General features: G+C 35.0%; 1 protein-coding gene across 2 annotated transcripts; it reads left to right on the top strand.

Annotated features, from left to right (window-relative positions):
* Positions 1-1,986: 1,986 nt before the first annotated feature.
* On the top strand, positions 1,987-17,894 carry LOC128992347 (acetyl-CoA acetyltransferase B, mitochondrial). Of its 2 annotated transcripts, XM_054415885.1 has the most exons (11): positions 1,987-2,261; positions 3,065-3,214; positions 7,760-7,874; positions 8,191-8,291; positions 8,909-9,001; positions 11,480-11,684; positions 11,974-12,059; positions 12,583-12,771; positions 13,487-13,644; positions 14,260-14,376; positions 17,432-17,894. In XM_054415885.1, exons 1-11 carry the CDS (start codon positions 2,241-2,243, stop codon positions 17,715-17,717), a joined length of 1,521 nt encoding a protein of 506 aa, XP_054271860.1. In that variant the 5' UTR covers positions 1,987-2,240; the 3' UTR covers positions 17,718-17,894. The 2 variants fall into 2 exon arrangements, with proteins under 2 accessions (XP_054271860.1, XP_054271861.1); XM_054415886.1 differs by lacking the exon at positions 17,432-17,894 and having other exon boundaries at positions 1,991-2,261; positions 14,260-14,954.
* Positions 17,895-18,534: the final 640 nt, after the last annotated feature.

Below are 18,534 nucleotides of genomic sequence, written 5' to 3'. Positions count from 1 at the left end.
AACAGCTGATAATTATAGAACTACAGAATACTAAAAAACACTACCAGTGTCATATTGCATGAGGCTTGATAAAAGTTTAATCTTAACGTTTCCGCTCCCAAAGTTAATACAATACCGAGATATCAAATTTCTATAATAATTTGACTTATAATACTGCGAGCAGATTCTCTTTTTTTTGCAAAAAATGAACATTGTTTTGGTGTGAATTTCACGTCTGAAAACTAACTGTGCTCTAATGTTGAAGTCGAATAAATAGTTTTTTCTTAATTAATTACCAGCGGCTACTGGCTAGGAACGCTCCTTCAAAACTGAAAGAGACCGTGACGGAGCTGGGGACCATCTTGGAGCATGAGACATGAGACAATGGGAATGGGAATGGACTTTACAAGCTCGTCTCCGCCTCCTCCCCCCTCCACACCCCCGGCAATGGTACCGTACATAAGTTACCGTGCATTTACAGTGTGTGCGCTTTTATACTTGTTTTTATTTCTATATGCATACCGTACTATATTTATTAATTTCAATGGCAACCCCCATTTTACAAAAAAATAATAATGCAATGACATACGGTACATGCAACAAGATGCAGAGTAAAATATATAATGGATGCGTAAGAAGCTGACATGATGAGATTACAATGATAGAGAGATTTGCATATATTTATAGATTTATATGATGTGAAGTGACATTATAAATTAGACTTTAGACCTATTACATTGATAAAACATACTCCTCAAGATAAGACTCTTTAGGATATATAGGGTATTTTTCCGTGTATTTATTTACGTTATCAAAGATTCAAAGTAACAACTCAAACTCTGATTTTATTCTAGCTAACGTTGACCATTAACACTACCATAATACCATAGATAAAACATACTATGTTTTATCTATGATCAAACATACTCCCTTAGTAGATTTCTCATCCTTATGGAACAGCTGAAGACAATGTTATTGTTAGTTCTGTACGGTTTTCTGCAGATGTCGTGTTTTGTTTACAATTTGTTTCCCGTTATTACAGCGGTGGGGCACACGGAAGATTTCTCAGGTGTCGTTTGACGTCACTAACTGCTGACGTCACTAACTGCTGCGTCTGAAGAAACAGACAATTTTATAATTTTCTATTATTAAATTAAACTGTCATAACCTAACCAAACTAACCAAACGTGCTGATAATGGGAATATCAAATAAAGGTTTACTAATCTAAAAAATAGTTTTGTTCATAAAATAAAATTATAATTGTCTAAAATTCAATTTTATAATTATAAAATTAAACTGTCATAACCTAACCAAACCAACCAAACTTGCTGATATGAAAAAATTGTTGGTAAAAAGTTAGAGCCGCCGGCGGGATTTGAACCTGGAACATTCGGATTATCAGCCCGCATCGCTATCCACTGCACCACCGAGGCCGATGGCCCAAAACCGTATCGTTGCGGTATTGGTGTTCCTTAAAGTGACGTCAGCAGTTAGTGACGTCAAACGGCACCTGAGAAATCTTCCGTGTGCCGTTTCGTTATTACAGCCATTTAAAACCTCGTTTAACCAAATAATACGATCTAATCATAAACAATAACTTGTCCCCTAGTTATATAACCAAACAGTAAAGCACAAATCAAGAAATTAACCCTAAAATAATAAAAACAAAGTTTCGTCGACACTAGCGCCCATGTGTCACGTACATGAACTAGACACGAAAAACGTGCTTCAAAATTTACAATGGGATGAGAAGTCTACTTGTGTTGGTTAGTCTATGATAATACTCATTTTTAGATACAATAGCACTTTTAATGGTGTAGAAACGACAAAAAACAGAGGCTGTGATAAGAAAAATTTATAATCAATGTAACAGGACATTCTTGCGCCTGTTCTATCAAATGTCTGCAAGAAAACTGTCTCTACTCTAATATTCCCTTATTCCCTAACTTTTTTACTTTTATCGTTTTTTTATCTCTAGTGCATCTGTCATCTGTCAGACTCTACTGCTGGACTGTCGCTATCGCCTTAACCTCAACACAAACACACTACTGAATCGAAACTTAAATACAATACAATGTTTGGACTTTTCTGGGGCGTTGATAAGAGATTTTCTGTAAAGTGAAAAGTGACTGTCATTGTGTCATTTCCTTAACTACTTCCTTAGTTCCTTAAATAAAATTTACCACTGCTCTAAAAGTTATAATTTTCTTGGACGGTTAGTTAAAATTGTTTTTATTTGTTGTCGTACAACTTTTCTACAATGGTTCTTCTGAGAAAAAAGGTTAGATTTTAGCCATAAGTTAATGTAGTTTTTAGAGTTAAAGAAAGGTAATACCGTAATATTAAGGAAGTCAGATGGCAGTTGGCAAACATTGTTTATCAACAGATGCTAACATATTTGAGATGTAAACTTATGTGTCCTAGGGAGGTGCACTTAGTAGGCCTATTTATTTTAAGTTAATATCTTTCATGCACTTCTGCAGTGCATAACTTAGAACAGGAATACTAATTTTTTATTGCATAAAATGAATTACAGTATTTTGTATCTATTCTAAATCCAAAAATGCATCCTTTTAGTCAAAACATTCCAAGAGTCCGACAATGGAAATCAAAGGATACGAATTAAAACAAGGCCTTACTGAATGGTTCTGATGTCGGCTTAGACTAATTTAATCCAAGCTCTAATGGTGGCTGATAATTAATTATATATATGAAGAGAGCAATCATCTGTTCATATACAAATTAACAGCGGTGATTCTGTGGCTCAGTTGAAGGTAACTTAGTGCTATGGACTACGAGCCCATGGCAGCGATGTGAGTTTGTGTCCTAAAGCCCGCTACAAAATTTTATCTGTCTAGTCCACTCTTGTACCTACTGTATTGGCTCACTTTGTCTATTAGGCTCCACACACACAGGCCCGGGGCCTATTTGAACAGACAATTGAAAGATGACAACTACAAGCTTCCACAGTCATGACATCTGATATTACATTAAGCTTATTTACTAGAAACAGCTAGGCCTAGAAAGAGGGAGCTGCATTCCTGCATTCCACAAAGTAAGCGTTACAAGTGCTTCTGTTTTTAGGTTCTCCAACACGTGACTCGATTGGCTTACAGCACAAAACCTAACCTAAATGAAGTACTCATTATTAGCGGTGCTAGGACCCCTATGGGCTCTTTTGGAGGATGTCTTTCTTCCATGAGTGCAACCAAACTGGGTGCAATTGCTATTCAGGTAAGTTAAGCATTTTCCTTTAGGTTCTGACCTTAAAATTTTTTGAACAAGTAAAATTGTTAATTAAATTTTAATAAGATTTGTAGTAAATCCTAATTGATCCTTACTGGTTTAGATTATTTAAAGCCTATATTGATATGAAGAAAGGCGGTGGCATTCTGGGATATTTTTGTGTAAACCGTTACCTTAAAAGAATAAAACACATTTCTTACAAAAAAGCTAGAATAAATTACATGGTTCTTAACTTAACGTTATGACATTTTTATGAATTGCTGTCAGACAGCTAGGTACAGTAGTCACAGTTAGTCTGGGCCCACGGACCCTTGTGTACTAGCGGCTCACTCACCCCCACAACCCTCAGCCGCTGCACTGACGGCTTACTGTGTGGGCCAGATGTTTTTGGAAATGAGCAATAAACACTCCTCTCAACACCCCCCGCCCTAGCGCGGTCCCACGCCCGGACTAGCTGCGACAGCTGTACAGGGGTGGCATAAAATATTGGTGGAATCTGGATTGATGAGGGTTTACTGTATGAATTATTCATACTTAATTGATGATAATCAGTCTTTCTCATAGTGCTTCATTACCCTTTCAGTGTTTGTTCACTTTAGAGACTCCAAATGAATAAAATAATTTATAAATAAAAATACTTTTTAAAAATGCCACGTTTTTAAACACACTAAAAAGTATAAAATAGTTTATAAAATGTTGAGAGAATAAATACTTGTAAGATTTAAAACAAAAAACGTGCGGCAAATGCTGATTTACAATTAACTTCACCTATTGAACTATTATGATCTATTGCATGCGCCCCACGTTTTTTGTTTTAAATCTTACAAGTATTTATTCTCTCAACATTTTATAAATTATTTTATACTTTTTAGTGGGTTTAAAAACGTGGCATTTTTAAAAAGTATTTTTATTTATAAATTATTTCCTAGTTTTTAGTCTTTAATGTGTAAATATGTTAAATCTATTTTATATAGCCTCTTAATACATAACCAAACCCCAAAACCTTATTATCTGTAATCAGATGTTTTATCTTTACTTTGAAATGATTGTTTTATATTTTTAGAATATCTCGGGAGCAGAACCTGTAGGCCTACCTCTTAACCTCTGCTCAAAACTGTCAAATTTAAGTATTTACAGCTGACTTGAATTAATTTATATGTTTACATTCTTTTAAAATGTAAACATGGGAAATTTGGAAGCCAAAGGGGCGTAGCCCAAGGGAAATATGAAAATTAAATGATATAATATTGCATTGTCATCCATTTGAGAGCTATGTTTTAAGTTTCAAGTCAATAGCTCATCGGGAACTTCGTTTAAAATTGATATCAAAATTTGTAGGAAAGCGAGCTAATAAAAACAAGCCCATGGTGCGTAGTCCAAGGGAAATATGAACATTAAATGATATAATATTGCATTGCCATCCATTTATGAGCTATGTTTCAAATTTCAAGTCTCTAGCTCATCGGGAAGTATCAAAATTTGCAAGAAAGCGATTTAATAAAAACAAGCCCATGGGGCGTAGCCCAAGGGAAATGTGAAAATTAAATGATATAATATTGCATTGTCTTCCATTTGTGAGCTATGTTTCAAGTCTCTAGCTCGTCGGGAAGTTAGTATAACATTGATTTTAAAATTTGTACCGGACAAGAAAGTGAGCTAATAAAAACGTTTTAATAAAAAATTTCTTTGTAAGCTATTTGGCCTATTTTGAAAACGTCCCCCGGGCAACAATACCGGTATTTTTTCTTTATTATTTTGGAGACTCTTAAGTATCCAAAAATACTAGTCTTTTCTCATAGCCCATCAAGAAATAATTGCAAACATTATGGGGGAAAACATGTAGGCGCCTAAGTACATAAATTTTAACTTCTAGTGGGAAGTTATCGTTTGAATTTTCATTTCCTGGTACATTAGTTGATATCTTTGTAGTATCAAATCTTTCTCTTAGCCATTGCTGTTATAGTGGATTTCAGATAGTTGTTATGTTTCTTCACTACAGGTCATCAATGTCAGATTGCTATCAGCTACACTCATTACATTCAACTTCCTTCTCGTTAATCTCATTAGTCTAGTTATGGTTTTAAATTTTTAAAAGATTATAAAATCATTATCCAATTCACTGTAAAATATTTTAATATTACCTACTCAGTAAAGGCACTTAATTTAGCTGTAAAACCATGCTTTACTGATTTTATTTTTTTTCATAAGTTAGGCTTTGTTGTTTCTCAGTTGCAACCTTGTCAACAATTATCAATCAAGCTAAACTTATCTTGTATGGATTACACTGTAAACTTTACCCTCTAGATTTTTCCAAATGTTTAAAATGATTCCCTCTGCATTGTATAATATTTCTTTATGAACCAAATAATATTATGATATTACAGTGGTAGTGTCTTAAAAAAAAACACCATAGAAAATGTTAAATACCCCCGCCGCAGCAAACCTGCAGACTTAGCGAATTTCCATCTGCCTGATTGGATTTAAACTAAAATGTCTTCTTAAAAATATCACATTTATTCCATATTTAAACAGAATTAGTTTAATGAGTACTTAGGTTTGCTGCAACAGGGAGGGTAAAAAAAGTTTTTTTAATGTAAAATATTAAAAGGTACTGTGGTTTAGTAAGAAATTAATGTATTTTCCAAATTTGATCAAAATATGTTCATAAACAAGCAAACTACAACAGTTGACTTATTCTCCATAAGAATAACATGGGAATTTTAAAATTACAATTTTTTTTAATTTTCTCCATTACAATTAGGCGCATAATAACGCTTCAATATACTAAATTATTTGTTTTTTAAGCTCTACAAAATGGTTTAAAAAGAAATTGTGAAATTTTGTGTTTTTAGGGTCAAAAATGAGAAAAACCTATTTTTACCCCATAAAACCCCCCATAAACCCCTGTTCCCATAGTCTGATCATGCTGGTTCGCAAACTCATTCAAGTTTATCCCGCCTTACACCTTCAAACCAAATTTTATCAAAATCGGACAAAAATTACTCAAGTTATCGTGCGGATGGACACATATATATCTCTATATATACAGGGTGACAAAAAAGTCTGGAAACGGTTTAATATCTTGTTAACTAAATTCGTTAGAAAATTCAAACCTTTCACATCAACTTACATGTATGAAAACTACTTTTTGCAATCATTGCCATTATTTGACCTCCCCCAGGGGACGGCCCACGAGGAGTAGGTACATAATCTTTAATGTAAGCATAGGTTGATATGCACATCATTTTAAAGGTATGTTCAAGTGGAGTTCATTGCCGGAACCCGCGTCAAAAAAGGCTCATCCGTTACAAAATGGCGGCGGTTCAAAGTTCTTGCGGAATATACCTGCAGAGGCCTTAGTATTGGTAAATACTCATAGTCAACATTAGCAGGGAAATCTGAAACCCGGTTAAATTTGTTTTGAAGATTGAATACTATTAGTCTATGAGCTAGTTGACTTTAAAATACAGTTTGAGCTCTCAAGCTAATGTTTATTACGAGTATTTGCCCATACTAAGGCCTGGGCAGGTATATTTCACAAGAACTTTGGACAGCTGCCATTTTGTAACGGATGAACTTTTTTTGACGCGGTTTCCGGCAATGAACTCCACTTGACTAACCCTTTAAAATGGTGTGCATATCAACCTATGCTTACATTAAAGATTATGTACATACTCCTCATGGGTCGTCCCATGGTAGAGGTAAAAAAATGACAATGCTTGGAAAAAGTAGTTTTCATACATGTAAGTTGATGTGAAAGGTTTGAATTTTCTAACGGATTTAGTTAAAAAGATATTAAACCGTTTCCTGACTTTTTTGTCACCCTGTATATATATATATATATATATAAAAATTTGAACGAATGGTGTTTTTGGCCTCTGGGGACATCAAAATGAAAAAGTAAATCGGTCCCGGGCTTAGGTCTTACCATGAGACCTACGGTAATAGCTAAATTACTTCCCTATAGGGAAATTCGCTAAAAGTAGCTAAATGACTGCTTGTTTTATATTGTACAGTGTCCCAAATTTCTTTGTAACGGTTGTGACACCTACATGAAATAATAGTAGGGCCTTAAATGATAGGCCAACTATAGTTAAGTTTTGTATATTTGAGCGCCAGCTTTATATTTGTTTAAAATCTAACAACCAAGAACTTTTAGGCCCTACTTGGTTTTCCACATGCGGGATTTTCAGAATATGCACAGAATCAAAAAGGGATACAGTACTAAATGGAATTTTCGGCTCTGATTTTCTTTTCATAGGCTATTGCTTTCTTGACAAAATTCCCAATTGATAAAATTATTTTAGCACAGTATTATGACAAGATAAGCCAAAAAGATCACTTGGGATTGAACGGGAAAATTTATGTGGAATGAAAAAGAATTTTTCATCGTACAGTATTGAAGCGGGATTTTCTCAACCCGATAAGCTGGTTTTTAGTTTTTAAACATATAAAAATACATCATATTTGGCAAGGAATATAGCAAACTGCATCTCCATCCTATATGATACAGCTGATTTATTCTGTCTGTAGGCTGCTATAGAGCGAGCTGCAGTACCTAAGGACGCCATACAGGAGGTGTACATGGGCAACGTTTGTCAGGCCGGAGTGGGTCAAGCTCCCGCAAGACAAGCAGCCATCTTTGCTGGTCAGTCGCTATTTACTTCTCACTATCAAAAAGTATCTACTTTTCAAATGAAAATTCCATTAATTTACCTATATCACAACACTGTTATTGTCGGAAAATTTAAATTAGTAATTATAATGGACCAAGTTAAAGAGTGAGTTGCCTAACCATGTCGAAGTATTGATTTGGATAGAATAATTTATCCTCAAACTCAAAATTAATCCATTTATTTACAAATAATGTACTGAGATCCAAACTCCAGTCCTACTATTATAGTCTTATGATTCAAATACAGTATGCTCAAACATTATATTTAACTCAATCTGTTATTGTTCAGGTCTGCCCAAGACGACGGAGAGTTCTACGATCAACAAGGTGTGTGCCTCGGGCATGAAGGCAGTCCAGTTGGCTGCTCAGAACCTCATGTGCGGCCACCAGGTATGCCAATATATCCAACTGAAATAGTTACTTTATTCCAACATTAAGGGTCAAACAACCGGAGCATGTTCCAACACACATTTACACCCAAACTATTTTTTTACAAAACGAGTTCAAGTAATATTTTAGCTTACTTGAGAATATTCTTAATTTAGGACTTTTCAGAGAGCATATTCAAAATAGGCTACCCCCGCCACAGCAAACCTGTGGACTAAGCAAATTTTCATTTGCTTGGTTATATTTTTACTTAAATATTTCTTTAAACCTTTCAGCTTTATTCACTATTTAATTAACATCAGGTTTAACGAGTACTTAGGCTTGCTGCTACCGGGAGGGTAATGAAGTGTGTTTTTTTTAAATAAAATGTTCACAGCTTAGTTAGTATAAAATAAATAAATTTTCCTAGTTTCATCCAAATATATCTGTAAATAAGCAAACTACAGCTTCAGGTTATATGTTATTCCTTATATTGGAAATTCGCTAATATGACAAAATATTAGTTTTATGTTTTGTTAACTTAATTTCTGTATCAATTTGGCTTTAATGTTCTAGTTAACAATTGGTATTTTGATTACAATCTAAGGTGTCTCGGTTAAACAATATTCCTTTTTTTCTAGGAGGTTATGGTAGCTGGAGGAATGGAGTCAATGTCAAACGTTCCTTTCTACATGCGGAGAGGTGAAACCAGCTATGGTGGCGTTAGTTTGCTGGTAACATTCATTTTGGTTTATCTAATTAATCCTGTCATACTTTATTGACTGATTGACTGATATTATTATTAGATTAATTATGTACAATTATTGACTGTTTATACAAGTTAATGTGTACTAGTGCACATGTTGCTCGAATTCGAGCAATTGCAAAGTATTACAGGAGTTATTTCAAAACGAATAACAGTCATATTTAAAATGAGATTAAAAGAGTCAACTCAAAGATTACTGGTGTGTAACAGACTATGTTTAACTTCGTTATTGATAAACCTAAAGCATTCCGGAGGGTTTTCCCCTTCTCAAAATGCCTCGCTGTACGGGCAACACAGGTCAATAATAGAGGGCCAATTGAGAACGAAAAGTCGTTTTGGGGTAGTGTTGGGGCGCATTTGTAACCTAATAACTGAGATTGTCCAGGGTCAGGTGCTGACTGTGAAGTTAAGCCTATTACGCGCCACTGTTCTGTAGCTGCGGTCGTTATCATGATTACACCTCCTGCCTATGTTTCGTTGTCGTCACGTCGGAGGCATTTAAAAGAAAAAACAACAAATAAACAAATTATAGGTAGCTACACAAAACAACGATAAATGCACAAATTTAAGTTACAATTATCCTAACACGATCCGTCATAGCGACACAAAACAACGATAAATACACAAATTTAAGATACAACCATACTAACACGATCCGTCTTGGGGGTTATGTTTACACAAACTCAAATAGTAAATAAATGAACTCAATGCGTTTCATTGAAATGAAAAATAAATAACAGCAATTAAACTATACAGCTGATCAAAATGTAAACAATTATGTTCTTCTTAAGGATAACATGGGGACTTTCAAAGCCACTGGGGGCAGAGCCCAAGGGACTTTAAAAAAATGTAAGGCCAGTTTGCAAATCTACGCGACACGCTCTTTCCAATGAGACGTCAATGGATAAAATCGGTTAAGAAATGGCGGAGGAGTTCAACCGACAAAGTTTCATGTAGCGTATTAATTATATAGATAACAGTTTTGAAACTTTTTCTGGTATTTCAACTCAATATATCTAATTTTTAGCCTGTGGCATTAGCACTTTAGGAATTTAAATTGGATAATTGTTCAGATTTTATACTAATTGTTTGTTATGTGATTCCCTGGTGTTTTTATATTTTGTTATTGTTTTTATCTATAAATTGTTTAAAGACAATAAAAATCTTTGACTTTTGACTTTGAATATCTACGGTACATTGACTTTTGGTGCAAAGGATTATGGGAAAACATTCAGTAATACATTTTCTAGTCTAGGAATTTTTTCATGACCAGCCAATAGATTTTTTTCCACGCCAAAGTTATTTTTTATTTAAGTTTTTATTGGAGAGAGAGAGAGTATTCAAACGCTTTTAGGGCAAGCGGTTGAAACCCGCTGTTTTGTGGATTCAGGGAATTGAACCTGTCCCCTTGCTGTATCCGTCTTGAATGGTAACCTTAAATTATTTCACTTGCGTCATAAGACACCAGCCCAGTCTGGAACTAATTATAAAGTTGAGGCCAGGCTTGCTGAAAAATTATACGTTGTTCACTAGATTGAAACCGGTGCCTCCAAAACCGGTGTTCAACAACCAAACAGCACCTTTTTTCAGTTTTGTGTGCTGGTCATACAAGAAAAAGAATGCAGTAACATTGTAGGTCACCGGTTCGATCCTGAGAAAAGTCAGTAGCTTTTTGATGGTTTGAAACTGGACCCAGCTGTACCTCATCATTGGGCTTTACATAAACTAGGTGGCGTTCGCAGAGGCATCCACAAAATTGAGCGGAGTCATCAAGGGTTCATATTATATTGTTTTTGTCATACTGCAGTAAAAACAGTCGTTTTTAATGCATGCGTTGCAGGTCTAAAGTGGCATTTTTACTCTTTAGGGAGTAAAAATCGTTTTTAGCCTCTATGGAGTTAAAATCTGCTATTGTCAACTCAGTTGTAAATTTCTATTGTAAACAATTTCATGTATCGATTCGTGCTTCGTAATAATTTCAACCTACATTCTACAGTCTCTTCCCATAGCATTTTAGCATTGCAGATACATTAATCCATTCCCACACTCAACACTGCTCACCTTTACTACTTTCTTCACCACCCCCTATGTCGTGGAACTGTTTCAGTAAATAGAATGCTTCAGCATTTTAGAATTGCAGATACCTTAATCTAATCGTCATAAACAGTTCCCACACTGGAGGAGTTGGCGTATTACGAAATGCATAAGAGTCAACGTATAAGAGCTTTGCTCGCTCCGCTCAATGATCTTGGCTAATGTAACAGCTGATCTTAGTCAGTAACAAAGCCACACAGATCATCTCACACCATTCTACACTTATCCTCCACTCATATTTGGGTTAAAATATGCACCTACGTGGCGTCCCCATCTCAATGATTGATAATTGTATTTTATAGAAAAACTTACATTACCTACATTGAAAAGATTACGCGTTGGTTGTGTTTAGGATGGTATTGTGTTTGACGGACTGACAGACGTTTACAACCGCATCCACATGGGCAACTGTACGGAGAACACTGCGAAAAAGATGAACATCTCTCGGCAGCAGCAGGACGAGTACGCCATCGGAAGCTATAAGAAGAGCGCGCTCGCATACAACAACGGAGACATTGCGCAGGAGTTGGTGCCTGTCCCTGTGCCACAGAAGAAAGGTGAATCTAATATTGTCTTAATGTATATTACTAAATTTGATTGGTGGATATCTCTGTGTTAATTTTTAGTGTCACCAAGGCATGGAATAACCGTAAAAGAGACAAAACATCTCTGTTTTCCTTGGAACGGTGTTTAACATGTCACGTCTATAATGACAAAAAGTTAAATTCCAAATAACAAGAGATTTTTTTAAGTTTGCGGATTTATTAAGGATTATTATATTAATGCTTCAAACCCATTTAAAATACTGATTGCTAATGTATTAAGATCAATGTTTTTTTATTCCAGGAAAACCAGACATTGTTATAAATGAAGATGAAGAATACAAAAGAGTGAATTTTGACAAGTTCACCAAACTTGCTACAGTTTTTCAGGTAAAGAGGGTTCCTAAATATTTGAACAAGAAAAGGGTTAAACAAAAAGGCAAACATGTGAACTGTTGGAAGATTTACAATCAATGAAGATACTAAATTGTCAAGTATTCTTGGTAGTATAGAGCTCAAGGCTGGAATAGGGTTGATTTTGAAAGAATGAGCAGGCTTACCTGAGTCCTCTTTATAGGAAACATATTCATACACACTCACAAAATTTAAATATTTTGTGGTAGCATAGAACTATTTTCATTGCAATAAATTGTCATGTTATATGAGGAATTATTGAAAAAAATTTATATCCAATTGGTTAAAAAAAGTTTTTTTGGTTTTTTTGTTGTAATGTAGCTTTGGCTGGAATTTTGTTGTAATATTGTTATGTTTTAGATACTTTTTTACATGAGAACGGAATCCGAAACGTTGTGCAAACTTATTTAATCTATTCTCAAGATAACATTATTTAGGTCTACTATAGCTAACAATAAACTTTAAACAAATTCTCAAGGTACTCTTGTATTTGTAACAGAAAGAGGGAGGCACAGTTACTGCAGGCAATGCGTCAACACTGAACGATGGAGCTGCAGCTTGTGTTCTAATGACTCCAGACGCAGCTAACAGACTTAACTGTAAGCCAATAGCAAGGATCGTAGCCTTCCAAGACGCGGCTACTGAACCGATAGACTTCCCACTTGCCCCTGCCTTCGCCATACCTAAGGTAGGTAATCAACTTCCTTCGCTATACCTACTATGTAATCAATGCTATCTACTTGTGTTGGCCTTGTAGTGTCAACATTATTCATGATGCTATGTTTAGAGGATCTGTGTTGGTGTATCAGCGGCATCGATCCTTTAAAATGGCACAATGCTTAATTTTTATTAGATACAGTAAGCCTACAAATTTCAACCGTTTTTTTTTGTGTCATATATGTGTGTCCGTTCCAAATAGTGTGATAATATAAATATATAGTGGGCAAGTCATCCTTTAAAGTTCTACCATTGATTTCCAAATAGTTTCATAATATAAATATACAGTGGGCAAGTCACCCTTTAAAATTGATTATTTTCTTTTTTTTTTTAAGAGGTTGGCGACCTTTTTTAACCTTGCATTTGCCCGTCCACATAGACTAACCGCCCGTGCCCGTACGTGGAACGTTTACAGCAAAGCAAGGAGTGAGCCGGTACAGTACAAAGGTGAACTGTACTGATAAATTTTAGTGGCAGTGACCAGGATCCGAACCCAGGATTACTCCTAACCACATGTTATTGAAAACCTAAAACGTAGTCTTACTTAATAATCCCCATTGCAAAAGAACACAATTATTGTTATTGTACATTTCCTCCACATGCAAAACAGTAAATCTCCATATAAGGCTATTCTATGCAATTATTTTACTTTAATTTAGATCAATTGGTCCTGCTTATTTTTTCAGCTGTTGGAGAAGGGTGGGGTTCGTAAAGAGGACATTGCACTGTGGGAAATCAACGAGGCTTTCAGTGCTGTCGTGTTGGCGAACATCAAATCCCTTGATATCGACCCAGCACGCGTCAACGTGCACGGTGGAGCTGTCAGTCTAGGACATCCCATCGGGTGAGTCATCATGATAAATTTTATAAACTTGGTAATGCATCTATTTTCAGAAATTTATCAACCCATGATTGGCATACCAAAATCGCACTTCCTGTTTACACACAGAAATCAAAATTTCTTTGGCTCTTTTAGTGATTTACAAAAACTATTTTGATTTTGTCTTAGATTATTATATTACTCTTCACAAAGATTGGAAGACAATTTGCAACTAGTATATCTATATACCGGTCTATTTCACCCCCTCATAAAGAAGGCTGTTGCGGCATTTTGACAAAACATAACCTTAAAACTCTCACTTGTTGTTTAGTAATATTTTTGTTTTCCAAAACCGTAGACGTTTTGGCAACCATAGAAACTAAAAAATTACATGCAATAACTTTTACAGATAAACAGAAAATTATTGTTGTATTATTTCAGTATAGTTATAGAGGGGATCCCGGCATTATCATTTCGTGATTGGCGGTATTTGAACCCAGTACCTCGGGGACCAAAGTCCTGCGCTCTACCACTAGACCATCTCGCTCCCCATATAACTACCGCCATATTGGAAATTTCCATTTACCAAAACTAAATTTTCATTTTAAAGTATCTCTTAAATTAAATAAATCTTTCCAGAATGTCTGGGTGCCGCTTAATCGTCCACCTTCTTCACGCACTCAAGCCTGGCCAGAAGGGAGTGGCGGCCATTTGCAATGGTGGAGGTGGCGCTTCGTCTATCCTTATTGAGAAACTGTAAGTCAAATATCTTTGACAACCTTGAATCAACAAACTTTGATTTTGGCTGAGTGAAAAAAGGTGAAGGTGACCATTATGGTTGTTCTTTTGATGAACTGTTTTGAGTTTTGTAAAAAAAATATTTTCTATATCTGTCTAAGTCCTCTACAGTTAGTTGACCATTAGAATAAACGAATGTGCCATTTAAATGTAAATACCACTATATTTTTTATTTATTGATATTTTTGTGATTTACTCAAACATTTTTTACTTATACATCCGTAAATTTAAATATTTTTTAACATTGTTATTATTTCATAATTCACTTATAATTTTTAGCTGTGTTTACAAAAATATACCTGTAATGTAGATTTTCTAATATAAAATGATTGTTATCCATTTTCAATTTTGAAAATGTTTACATATTGTACTGTAGTTACTAAAAACTAAAAAGTGATATTTAAGACTGAGGACAGTGCAAGAAACACTAATTTGATGTGTATCTATCTAGACCTTATATTTTTCTTAGGTTTGTTGTTTTGTATAACTTTATGCAACAGGGTTTAATATAAGTAAGTAAATCTCGTAAATTATTTTTAAACATTTTATTGTAGTCAATGATGGGCCTACTTATGTAAAATTTGATTTTGGGATTTATTTCATTTTTCAATTTTAACCTTCCAAAATAATGAAAACTTTATAATCAGTTGTAGTTTTTTAAATAGTTTATGTCTATATATTTTCAAGTAAAAATCTATATCAATATTAATATTCTAAATAAGCGCATGTTATATATTTTTAAATATAAATATTTTTGTAAAACTGTGTTTTATTTTACCTGCTACTTTTTTGGAAATTTTAAGACAATCTGCTGATGCTAAATGGGTAAAATATTTGAGTAAAAAAAGATTTTTCAAAGAGTAAAAACCCTCATTTGAAGAAAGCTGTTTAGTTTGGGTTTTAAACTTATTACCGTAAAATGGGGTGAATAGAAACAACAGGGTGAATAGAAACAAAACTTCAATGAATGATTCACATTTTTATAACTTTGTTATACATTGACTTTATATAAGGGAATTATTTTCCCCCATTATAACCATATCCTATCTACCTGGGAAAAATTATTTCAGCATATTGGTATCACTGCTTCGAATGTTGGATGATGCGAAACCTCATTTGATGATTTTGGTGAAAAACATTCTTTTCAAAACTTTCTCTCTAAGTATGAACCTATTACATGTATTTATGTTAATAACCATTTTTTATATTGTCTTAGGTATCTTAAAACCAAGTGTGTTAATAGATTAGCCTTAGAATAAACTATATTTTTTTACTTTATTTTTATTTTAGGCTATGTCATGATTTTGCAAAACCAGGGTAAATAGAAACACTTTTTTTAACCAGTGGTGCAAATAAAGGTGGACCTGAAAACCCCCCAAAAAAGAAAATTACCAGAGATGAAGATGATTCCACATCAGTCACACTTCTCACTGGAAGAAAGTGACAAAGACGAACAATTTGATGAAGAAGAACCAGCATACCTAGCTCAAGATATCAGTGAGTCTTCAAAGTTGTCCCTTCATGATCATGTAATTGTCAAAGTAATGGGGAAAAACAAAACTTGCTATCGTTTATATGTTGCAAAAGTTATTGAATTTGACAAGGAAGGATAAACAGGAAGATTCATCAAGAAAATTGCGCAAACCAACAAGTTCTGAGAGACAGATTAAGGAGGCCCTCTTCAAAGTCGATGACGTAGTACGTCGGCTTCCAACTCCCAAGCCGTGTACAACTTGTAGATTTAAGGGAGTGTTGTATTTTGAGGAAGATTTGTCTGATTTAACTCTTCATTTACTTGTTTTCTATGTAAGATTTTGTAACTCTGATTTCACCCATTGTCATTTATGTTCTCCGATTTGTTTGGATAAGGGTTTATGAAAACGATGTTTTTATACTTCGTACTTATATATAAATGTGTTAATTAACTTTAAATATTTTTATTTACAACAACCTAAGCTAACAAGCATAAATTTCATGTTTCTATTGCCCCTGGTAAGTGGGGAAAAGCAACAATCATCAATTTAACACAGTGTTTCTATTCACCCCAAAGTGCAGGGTGAATAGAAACAGCCATACTTTATTTTTTTTCTGCTTAATGATTAAAAATATAAAAAAATTGATAACTGGTTTGAGTAGAGGAGTCCAAGACCGGAAATATGAGCTAGTGTTGAAAATTAAAAAAATTAAAAATATCGTTTTTACAGAAGCTTAAAAGTCAAAAAGTGTTTCTATTCACCCCATTCTACGGTAACTGTAAGTTTGCTTTTAGCGAATTTCCCATATAGGGAATATTAGCCAATTTCCCATATAGGGAATAAGCTATTACCGTAGTACTCATGGTAAGACCTGGACCCAAAACTCAAAACTTGTTTAACTGAGCAGTCAGACATGTTCAAAGCAGATGTTTGTTTTCGGGTCGGTCTACAAGGACTTTTTTCCACAGCAGCACGGACTCGTCTGATCTGACTTTGGAAGGCTTGTCAGCTTTTTTAACGCAAAAGCCATTGAAAGAATAAAAACTCAAAAGTGGATCCAGCCTTGTTCATGCTAAATTCCATCAAAATGAGACCAAAATCTTATCCAGGACTCGTATATAAAAATATGAATCAACAGTGTTATTTTGCCTCTAGAGACATAAAAATTAAAAAGTTACACCGAGTGAGTCGGTGGCTCAGTCGGTAGCGTCCCGGGCTTCGGGCCCAAGGCAGCGATGTCGTGGGTTCGGATCCTGGTCACTGCCGAAAAAATTTTAACAGTACAGATCATCTTTGTACTGTACCGGATCACTCCTTGCTTTGCTGTATACGATCCACGCACAGGCGGTTAGTCTATGTGGGCGGACAAATGCAAGGTTAAAAGAGGACTCTTTAAAAAAACAAATAATCAATCCCGGGTCTGGTTTTATCCATATCACGTAGAGTCATAGCTCCTTCCCTATAAGGACATCCACTAACATTTCCCAACCTCCAACTAAGAAATTGCAGCATTTCCCCAACTGTAATATTGTTGTCAGCCGGATCGTCCGACCTCCTGATGTGTCGCTCCCTCGACTCTCCCTACTGACCAAGGACCCTTGCCCTCTCTGTGATGAGCTCAAGGAGGAACTCACCCCGTACCTGCCCAGGCTGAGCGTGGAGTCCGTGGATATCACCCTGCCTCACAACTTAGATCTCCGGAAACTGTTCCGCTACGAGATACCGGTCGTCTTCCTAGAGGGACGATACGTCTGCAAGCATCGTCTGGACCACCAGGCACTAGAGCGAACTCTGGCAGAAATTGAGGGCGAGTGGAGTAGTTAGTTGTGAAAAAAGAACCAAGTGAAAAACTTACTCATTTTTGTGCAAAGTAATACATTCTAGACATCCTTGTTCATGCAAAGTGGATTCATCATCTTTAACTTAATCTATCTTTGTCCAAAGTGAAGACTATCCCAACAAACATGACACAAATTGTTAAATAGTTTATTTATTTGTAAATATTAGATCAATATTTTAAAGTGTTTAATGTTATTTCCTTAATAAACATGAAACGTGTAGAAATTTATACTTTTTCAAGTCGTCTTTTTAGCCCTGTGAACATTTTCCTTGATAAAGATTTTATTTTTGCTTCAACACTGTCTTGCACTCGAATTGAATAGTAAAACAACATTCTGAATATGTTTCAAAATCGAGCTCTCACAAATCAATCCAAGACTATTGGATGGTAAGTTAGGCCTTTAGAGTTTAGACACTTGTATGTGACTGCCAATAGGATTCATATTGTTTTGTAAAACCAATTTTATAATTTTACAAGTAGTTTGTTAATGTAGATAAAAGCTGTTACAAATTTTTTTCCAAAATCTGAGGGTCACCATTATTATTTTAACAACTAGTTTTGAGCATCTCTTAAGGCCGGTCTACACGCAAGGATTTCGCGAACGTTTTATCTGCGCAGGTAAAACGTTGCAGTCAAGTCGTTGCAAAGAAATGCGTCCACACGGTACAGGTTTCAGCACCAACTTTTAGCGCAGTTTTGTGATAACTTTCAGTGTATGTGCATGTACATATCATGGAAGATGTGTTTCTGCTGGCAATTTCTGCAGCCAGTGTTACAAGTAAGCAAAGAAATAAGTCTGAG

This window comes from Macrosteles quadrilineatus, unplaced genomic scaffold, assembly GCF_028750875.1.
Source record: "Macrosteles quadrilineatus isolate MER2022 unplaced genomic scaffold, UCM_ALF_1.0 Scaffold_4__1_contigs__length_99947679, whole genome shotgun sequence".
In the NCBI taxonomy this organism is placed as follows: Eukaryota; Metazoa; Arthropoda; class Insecta; order Hemiptera; family Cicadellidae; genus Macrosteles; species Macrosteles quadrilineatus.
Note: the sequence above shows the minus strand (reverse complement) of the source record. Positions and strands in the feature narration are given on the sequence as shown.

Bases quoted from the DNA above. Each gene is read 5' to 3' on its own strand.
- LOC128992347 (XM_054415885.1), top strand. From the start codon at position 2,241: ATGGTTCTTCTGAGAAAAAAG. The intron at 8,292-8,908 runs GTATGCCAATAT...CTTTTTTTCTAG, and splicing joins ACCTCATGTGCGGCCACCAG to GAGGTTATGGTAGCTGGAGG. The intron at 12,060-12,582 runs GTAAAGAGGGTT...TATTTGTAACAG, and splicing joins AACTTGCTACAGTTTTTCAG to AAAGAGGGAGGCACAGTTAC.